This window comes from Gadus morhua, chromosome 4 (assembly GCF_902167405.1).
Source record: "Gadus morhua chromosome 4, gadMor3.0, whole genome shotgun sequence".
Lineage (NCBI taxonomy): Eukaryota > Metazoa > Chordata > Actinopteri > Gadiformes > Gadidae > Gadus > Gadus morhua.
The window spans coordinates 34965437-34975436 of NC_044051.1; the positions used below are offsets into that span (position 1 = coordinate 34965437).

The following is a 10000-nucleotide window of genomic DNA, read 5'->3' on the forward strand; positions in this document are numbered from 1 at the left end:
TATTGCCTGATGCCCCCTTTGCGTACTCCCTCTCACGTACGTGCACGCCCACTAGCGCGCACGCCCACATACACACGAAAACACACGGAAACGAACACGCACATCAATAACTCGCTCCATCTTTCCTCCCCCCTTCACCCCCTCTCTTTATCTATTTCTCTCCCTCTCTCCCTTTCTCTTTCCCCCCCCCCCCCCCCCCCTCTCTCTCTCTCTCTCTCTCTCTCTCTCTCTCTCTCTCTCTCTCTCTCTCTCTCTCTCTCTCTCTCTCTCTCTCTCTCTCTCTCTCTCTCTCTCTCTCTCTCCCCCACTCACCATAGCATGAGAATGGAGCGACTGTGCTCTCTCACTCCACTTTGCTTTAGGCCTACTTATTCTAAACCTGATCTAAGTGTGAACAGTGAATACACATTTAGTAAGTTGAACACTTCTTCTTTCCTTCGATTTCTTGATAACGATTATAATATTATGTTTGTAGAATAACAGGACACTTCATTGCCCACTACAAGTTCTGTACTTGATCGATGATCCATGTGTTGAAATCGATAAAAAAAGGTTAATTAAAAAGGATTAATGAACTTCTTTATGTTCTGTTGCTTCTCTGAACGAGCGTTCTCTCCAACTTCTAAAACTTAACTATGGCACCATCTGGTGGTTTCGAGGCTACGGCTCGAAAATCGGAACAGGAACATTAAGCGAGACATCGCGCGATCGCACACACTTAAAGGTCCCATGGCATGCTACTTTATTGATGCTTATGTATAGGTGTGAGGGGGGCCTTAATACAGTATTTGAAGACGTTCAGCCTTGGTGCAGAATTATAGCCACTTAGAGCCAGTCCCACAATGACTTTTCCACAAACATGCCGTTTTTTAGAGGCGGATCAATGTGGAGAGTGGGGGTGTAGCCCTGAGCAGCTTGCGGCCACGGTACCATGGCTAGTGTTTACAGTGGATGTATCGCGATGACAGGCGCACTGAGTTTTTGGCCGTGTTCTGTAAATATTCTAGAACACTCCGGTGCGCCGGTGCGTCCTGGAGCACTATATCAAATAATACAATATTATAAATAGATATATAGCATAGGCCTATAATATATATTATCACGGCCAAAAGCTGTGTGTGCCTCAAGACGATATTATGAATGTCAAAAGTCTGCGTCGGGTTCTCCGACGTTTCTAGTTCTTCCACTTCCACATCAATCTGAAGTAGACTGAACCGTGACACGGAGGAGAAAGGGATTACTGCCCGCTGCCAAGGCAGTGGTGCCTCGGCAGCGGGCAGCGGGCCTCGGTTGAGGGACAATCGCGGTCAATCGCCAAAGTTGACTCCCTGGTGAACAGCCCAGGTTTCCAACTCAGCAGTTAGAAGCGGTCTTAATGCTAGGGGTGTGAGGATTTACTGACTGTCCCCAGCTAGCCCATGCTAGTTGGCATTGGTTACATAAAGGTCAGTGGACAAATATGTTTGGGCGAGTTGGAGCAGTTGTTAACGTCCCTGACTGACTTCCGGGAGACCGGGGTTCAATCCCCCAGCTGCAAGTGCATTTCACTATTAGAAAAAGCATCTGCTAAATACCTGTCTTTAACATTTTAAACTTTATTTGTTGAGCGTCGCGACGCACCTCAACTATCGCACGTTGAAAGCGAACGGAACCATGATGGAGCCTGCTCTCTCTGGGTGTGCTTGTAAATTAAATAATGAGTTTGTTATCCAAGTTTTATCATTACCGATTGAACCATTCATTGAAAGGATCCCTTGGTCCAAGATAAAGTGACTTATTACACGGGTCTTTTCAACGTTCCGTTCACTTGCATGGGCACTTCACAACTTCCGGCGGTCAATTATTTTTGGATAATTCATTGGCAACGGATGAATAATGACCGCTGTCAAGGTAAACAAAAGGACTTTTTGCCTTTGGTATCACTCCGCACGTAGTCCGGTAACTTGTCAATGTAATAAGCAGGATATGTATCCACCCAAGCGCTGTCGGTTGCTAAGCGACGACGTCAACGTCTTGGGCAGACTATTTCTCTGCTGATCAACACTATGAATGCTGGTAACAAATACATTGTAAATAAATTGTTTCGTTTTGGGAAGTAGCCGTGTAATAAGCGGGATAATGTATAGAACTTCGCCGGTCATTATCGAGAAAATAAGGCCCGACAGGGCGAACAGGACACCGACGCGCAGCGGAGGTGTCTTGCTTCGCCATGAAGGGGCTTATTTTTCGATAATGACCGGCCTTCTATACATTATCCCATAATTAACATAGCAGCCAAAGGGCCACATGCAGCTGGAGACCTGCAGGTTTGCCACCCCTGACCTAATCTTTCCTCGTCAACGCCTATTTGTATATGCGCGTCAAACAGCCCTTAGGCCTACATCGGCCTATTTGCCATGGAATTTGGCAGTAATTGTGGAAAAAGTAACTGACCGGGGAACATATGTTTCCCGAGTCCTATGTTCCCCTCTCGGGGAACAAAGGACCCTTTTCGGGAAAAGCGGGGAACATAGGACCCTTTTTGGGAAAAGCGGGGAACATAAGACCCTTTTTTAAAGAAGGGTCCTATGAATCCCTGTCTCATACAAAGAGGGGAACATAAGACCCGGGGAACCTAGGCCCTGGGGAACATAGACACGCTCCCCTCTACCCGCTGTCACGTTAAAATTGTACCGGGGGCGAAAATTGTACCGGCCTACGTCATCGTTTGTTTACATCCTGACAACCTGCCCGGCAACAGACGACGCGATGCAGAAAACATGTCTCCAAACGACGAAATAACATAATACAGATAGCGGATCGCTATCTGTATTATGATAGATAGCGATAACACTTGTTTTTACTTTATATTTGTATTGTATTTAATTGTTTAATCGAAACAATAAAAAAATTTGCCCGCAAAACGGGCGATCGCGTCAAATGACGCGTCAAATCACGTAGGAAGGTTCTTGAACATTCTAGACTATGAAACCTGCTTAAAACACTCAGTTTACTAGCTAAATTCGATTAAACAATTCAAATATAATACAAATATAAAGTAAAAACAAGTGTTATCTAGCGATCCGTTATCTGTATTATGTTTCAAGAACCCTCCTACGTCATTTGACGCGATCGCCCGTTTCGCGGGCAAAACATTTGTCATTTGACGCGATCGCCCGTTTCGCGGGCAGATTTTTTTATTGTTTCGATTAAACAATTAAATACAATAAAAATATAAAGTAAAAACAAGTGTTAGCGCTATCTATCATAATACAGATAGCGATCCGCTATCTGTATTATGTTATTTCGTCGTTTGGAAACGTGTTTTCTGCATCGCGTCGTCTGTTGCCGGGCAGGTTGTCAGGTTGTCAGGATGTAAACAAACGATGACGTAGGCCGGTACAATTTTCGCCCCCGGTACAATTTTAACGTGACACCGCCACTGGTTATGCGCCATAACACCAACAGCAGAACGGTTATCCAAATAACAAAGAAGTGTACAACACTGTACTACTAACCCGGCCGTATCTCATTGGGCAAAGCAGAGAAAGGGGAGGTAAGATGTCGTGAAAAATTCCAAATCGGCGCGTTTGAGCTTTGTTTTTCAAAGGCAGAACAGGATACCTAGTGCTCGTTTTACACCTAACGCCATGTCTAGCTACTGGGGGACCATAGGCAGGCTTGGGGAATTTATATTAATGTTAGAAAACCTCATTAAAATGAAATTTCCATGCCATGGGACCTTTAAAGCCACACAGTCAATGAATAATGCAGAAGATAACCTCTTCAATACATGTTAATATTAATTGATTATTTGAAAAACTGTCCTATTTCGGTTTATATATTTTTGATATTTGTAATACTAACACAAACCATTAGATGGCGTCAAGGGCAAACTTAAACTAATGTCTCCATACAAGCGCCGGGTAAATACAGCCACCCACGCACCCACACACACACACACACACACACACACACACACACACACACACACACACACACACACACACACACACACACACACACACACACACACACACACACACACACACACACACACTATATATTAATTGAGTAGAATAGGCCTACTAGGTGCAGTTAAACACCCGTTCTCGCCTCAAACTGAATCAAATTTAACTTCATAAACTTGAGAATAAGTTGTAAATGTTTTTGAGTCTATGATCAAATTCATATATGTGACTTGTATTCTCCTGATGGTGACGGAGGTAGAGAAGGCAAAAGTGACAAACTGAGTATTTACGGAAATCAATAGTGAGCTCATGAATAAATGGACGAAGGGCCATTAGGATCCTTCATGATGACACACATGCACACAACGAGAACCGCACACATTCACACACAGGCATGCATACACATACAAACACATTACACACGCACAAACACAACCCCCCCCCCCACACACACACACACTGACCTCAACTCCTCAACTCTGTTTATGTGTCTGTGTGCCTGCTTTAGCGTGTGTTCACATCGAAATATGAATCCATGCCAACGCCGTTTATGTCCGCGTTTAGAGCCAGTGTGCATGAGTGCTTCTGCATGTGAGTTAATTATACTGCTAATTATACTGAGTCAATAATGCAACCATGATGTGACTTGTGATTTGCACAAAAACTATTAATGAAGTATTCACAGATCTGAGTAGAAGGACTCCATAAAAGACAACTGACTTAAGTGATACTAACGGTTAAACATACGTATCCAATAGTCTCTCTCTCTCTCTCTGTCCGTCTGTCTGTCACTGTAAATGTCTCAATTCAATTCAGTTGAAGGGTTTTCTTAGCATGAAAAGCATTCCTTAATAATGCCAAAGCACAACAGTAACAATAAGATAAACAATCCAATACTATAAGTAATGGTACAAAGCCAATAATGCAGTCGCGTTGCAACAGAAACTCAACAACAACGCACTATGAAAACAGTAATGGTACAAGAAAAAAACATGGTTATTAGGCTTGTCCCTGCTTGTCCCTTAGGTTCTGACAGGTTCCGACATCCTGCTGCCAACACGCAGAAATTTTGCCTTTCCCCCAAAGGATATATTTCCTTTTCCCCATGTCGGGTTGGGATCGAAATCGCGGGTATTGTTAGGTACATTTAGGTCAGAAATGCTTCCTTGTTTTTTTGCACTTTGCACAATGCTGCAGCAGCAGCAGCAGCAGCAGCAGCAGCAAGCAGGTTTTGGTTTCCCCTTGTGTCTATAGTGTGTGGCCAGCCTGTCTTGAGCCAGGTCTGCCCGCGGCGCCCTATCTCAAGGGCCAGGCTGTGTCCGCGGAGCAGGGATCTGGACAGTGTCAGATACGGAGCTCGCGGGTACTTTGGGCGTGTCCATGGACGGTCGAGGGCCAGATAACAGTCCATTTCTCTCTCTCTCTCTCTCTCTCTTTCTTTGTTTCTTTGCTTCTCTATCTATCTCCCGTTTGTCTGCTCTACGAATAGCTGACTGAAGAAGAGTAAGTGGGACGTAGGGGGCAGAGATGGAGAGACAGAAGGTGGGAGATGAGAAGAGCCGGGTGTAGGAGGGGAGACAGATAAGAGAGAGAGAGAGAGAGAGAGAGAGAGAGAGAGAGAGAGAGAGAGAGAGAGCAGAAACAGCAGATATAAAGAGAGAGAGAGAGAGAGAGAGAGAGAGAGAGAGAGAGAGAGAGAGAGAGAGAGAGAGAGAGAGAGAGAGAGGGTCAACAACGGTGTCTATAGAGGAGAGGACAAGGTTAGTGGGGAAGGGAGATTACATGCTGAGAGACAGAGCGAGAGAGAAGTGTGTGTGTGTGTGTGTTTGTGTGTGCGTGTGTGTGTGTGTGTGTCTGTGTGTCTGTTTATGCATGTGTGTGCGTGTGTGTATGCATGTGTGTGTGTGTGCGTTTCTGTATCTGTGTGTGTTTGTGGGTATGTGTGTGTGTATGCATGTGCGTGTGTGCACGCACGCACGCCCGTGTGTATGCATGTGCAAGTGTGTTAGTGTATGCATATGTGTGTGTGTGTGTGTGTGTGTGTGTGTGTGTGCGCGTGCGTGTGTGTGCTTGTGTGTGCACATAGATGCATGTGTTTGTGGCAGCCGCAGCATTGATAGCGCTAGCCATTTTGGGCAAAAACTGTTTCCCTTGCAGCCACACACTCAGCCACACACACACGCTAGGCTGAGTGTGTGCGTGCCCTTGTGTATTCCTCTCCTTCACAGAGATGCGACAGTGGGGAGGGGACACAGAAGCCAGTAGACAATAACATTTTGTAGGACTCGAAAAAAAGTACAAGAGAAATTTGTTTAGTATTTGACAGCATTGTTTTATTGTTAGAATAGAGTAAAATAACAGATGTATACAAATATATATGAATTCATATTAATATTCAATTGGATGAAAAGCATTGCAGAATATTTAATACTCATTTGCTCCAAGTGAGTGAAGGGGTTTGTGTGTGTATTTTTAGGTGTCAATGTGTGTGTTGGTGTGTGAGCCAGTGTGCACCTGAATTTCATTAACCTTTAATACATACTTTTTTTAAGAGAGAGAGAGAGAGAGAGAGAGAGAGAGAGAGAGAGAGAGAGAGAGAGAGAGAGAGACACACACACACACACACACACACACACACACACACACACACACACACACACACACACACACACACACACACACACACACACACACACACACACACACACACACACACACACACACACACACACACACACACACACACACACACACACGGCGAAAGAGAGCGAGACCAGGGTGGCCCGACGTATCTCCGGGTGACGTCAGCCCATCGTGTCTGTTTCTTCCAGCGACTCGCCTCGTCCACAGCTCAGTCCCGCGCGGCGCGCCTTGCGTTTCGCTTCGCTGAAGAGACTTTAAAATTCAAAGTCAATTCAAAAGGAAACACTACAGAATCTCAGCCGGACTTCATGCAACTGCTGTTGTACATACACGCGCGTTCACACACACACGCACACATACGCATAAAAAAAACATACACACACACGCGCACCCATGTCAACACGCGGTGGAATAAGGAGGAGCAGAATTTGACAAAGTTAAGCCCATCACTGGCTTGTTATTACCTCTGATGACCCAGAAGAATCCGCTGGACAGCGTTGGAAAGGTGACTATACGTTTTGGATTTTACGCCTATAGTTTAAAAACCTCCATAGCACTTTCTTGGAAGTTTTCTTCGTGCGCCGTAAACAGGTGGGATCGTGTTATTCTAGACAGAAAAGTGGATTCCATCAGAAGTGACTCAAAGAGAGATCGTGCTTAAACAAGTCTACCGTGTATCACCACAGCCCTCACAGGAAAGTGCTTTTAGGTTTATGTTAGTCAGAAGGTGTCGAGACAACCCGTGCCTGTGTCAGAGAGCGAAAGAAGAACTAGACGACCGCGAGCAAGCGACTTGAAACCCAAATAAAAAACGGCAAACACACAACAGTTCCGCTCGAAACAGGAATTGTAAAACCACTTTGAATCCCTGCATTAGAATAACAAACCCCTGCCATGGACGGTCCACTGTGCCATCCTCCGGACGCTTTGAACATGGACACTGCATATCCAACGCTGTGCGTTAATTCGTTATTATCCCACGATAATCGCCAGACCCTTCGTCTTTATTAGTAAGAAGGACGACCACACATCTTTTTTTTCTTTGTCGCAACGCATCATCATGGGGTTAACCATGGTCGACAAGAGCGCCCCGTGCCACTTGAAGCAGACCATCGACGCCAACATGAGTCCCCTGATCAGCGCCGTCATGTTCGCCGCGGGAGTGTTCGGTAACGTGGCTGCACTCGTTCTCCTCGAGATCCGTCGTCGGCGGGAGTCCGGCGGCGCGCATCGGCGCTCGCTCTTCAACGTGCTCGTCACGTCGCTGGTGGCTACCGACCTGACCGGCACGTGCCTCGTCAGCCCGCTGGTGCAGATGTCGTACTCTTTCAACACCACCCTGGTGGCCATGACGCGCGAGGGATCCCACGTGGCGTGCGCCTACTTCGGCTTCAGCATGACCTTCTTCAGCCTGGCCACCATGTCCATCCTGTTCTTCATGGCGCTGGAGCGCTGCCTGGCCATCGGGCATCCGTACTTCTACGGCCGCTGCGTCACCAAAAAGTGCGCCTACATCACCCTCCCCTCGCTGTTCTGCCTCTGCGCGCTCTTCTGCTGCCTGCCCTTCGTGGGCTTCGGCGAATACGTGCAGTACTGCCCCGGCACGTGGTGCTTCCTGGACATGAACCCGCAGAGGCCGGGGCACCGCGCGTACGCCAACCTGTACGCCAGCGTCATGCTGGCGCTCGTGCTGGCCATCGTGGCGTGCAACGGCTCGGTGGTGTTCCACCTGGTCAAGATGTACCGGCGGCGCCGGAGGAACGGCGGCTCGGTGACGGCGCGCTTCAAGCGGGAGCGCGGCGTGGTCTCCCTGGCCGAGGAGGTGGAGCACCTCATCCTGTTGGTGTTCATGACCATCATCTTCATCATCTGCACCATGCCGCTAGTGGTAAGAGAGAGCGTGAGAGTGACACATGGCTTCTGAAAAACAAACACGCACGCCGGTACACTCAAACACCCACACACTCACACTATTTCCGCCCCCCCCCCCCCCTCTCTATCACCCACAGACACAGAAGACACAAACACACATCCACACCCGCACACAAAAACAAACACAGACACACACGACACACACATACACAAAACACACATGCACGTACACAAACACACACAAACGCACACACAAACATACTTGTTCTCTCCCTCCATGTTATTCTAACTCGTGCAGTGACATTAACTCAACAAAAGTCGGCCAGCAACGTTCTTTCGTTGCTGGCCGCACAATCAAACCCACAATCGAACCAACAGTTGAACCGGCTTGACGCCATGTTTACCGTTTAATGGGAAAGAAGGCTCGTCGCCTTTATTATGTCCATGGTCGTCGCATGGACTATACGTCATCCAGCTCAGGTTGCGTAGCCGTGCGTGTGCGCGTGTCGGCTCATTAGCATCTGTACCGCGGCGGCCCGTACCGTAGCAGCACATCTCTCCCAAGTGGCCAAGTTGGCCTGGCCTGGCCAGACTGGCCACACTGACACTGGCAGATTTGAGCACGGTTAGGTGTGAAAATGGCCACGGCCACGGCCAGATGGCCTAGTGTGAGTGCACCCTCAGTGTGTTGTATTGGTGTGTGTGTGTGTGTGTGAGATGTTACAGAAGCGTTTATGGGCCATATACCAGATCAAATGCGTGGTGTGCAAGAGGGAGTTCACCAGGGTAGAAATCAGGGTAGTGTGCACATCCAAGTGTTTTGGTTTTTCGAGAGGTCGTCTCTTACCTTTTTTGAGGTCAGAGTGCGTCCGCGAATAGAGCTGGTTGACCAAAGGGGAAACTGTCTGGTCTCACACACATACACGCACACAACATGTAAACATAAATATACACACACACATACACACATACACCCACATTTATGCACACACACAAACACACACACACACACACACACACACACACACACACACAGACACACACACACACACACACACACACACACACACACACACACACACACACACACACATAGATACACATACAAATTACAGCAGAAAACAAAAAGATGATAGAATACAAGGTAACTGATGAAGAGAATTTGAAGGGAGGATTAGGAGGTCATTGAGAATGAGTTGAATAATAAAGTCAGTGCTACGTAAACACTGCAACAGAGTATAGTAAAAAAAGTTTGTGCTGAAGACACTAGACGCTACAGGGCAATAGAAGCTATAGAGCTGCAATGCTAGAGTGCTATAGAAGCTATAATGCTAAATACACTATTGTGCTAAAGACGCTTTAAATGTAGTGCCATAATCTGATAGTCCTACAGAGGCTTTATTACTGTTGTGCCATAGTGCTATAGAAGCTATAATGCTAAAGACACCATAGTGCTGTAGACGCTATGGTTTTAGATCTGTAATGCTATAGCTTCTATTGAAGATATAATGCGAAATAAACTATAGTGCTATAGA

At 46.8% G+C, this 10000-nt stretch overlaps 2 protein-coding genes across 2 annotated transcripts in view; one reads left to right on the forward strand and one right to left on the reverse strand.

Moving 5' to 3' along the window:
• LOC115542259 (uncharacterized) overlaps window positions 1-10000 on the reverse strand; it is a 578272-nt gene that overhangs the window by 193888 nt on the left and 374384 nt on the right. The gene's annotated exons all lie outside the window — the stretch shown is intronic.
• Window positions 6631-10000, forward strand: part of ptger2a (prostaglandin E receptor 2a (subtype EP2)) — a 16422-nt gene continuing 13052 nt past the window's right edge. Inside the window, exon 1 of the mRNA XM_030355387.1 lies at window positions 6631-8481. Coding sequence (XP_030211247.1) covers window positions 7654-8481 — 828 coding nt within the window. The 5' untranslated portion in view covers window positions 6631-7653. The remainder of the gene's footprint in view (window positions 8482-10000) is intronic.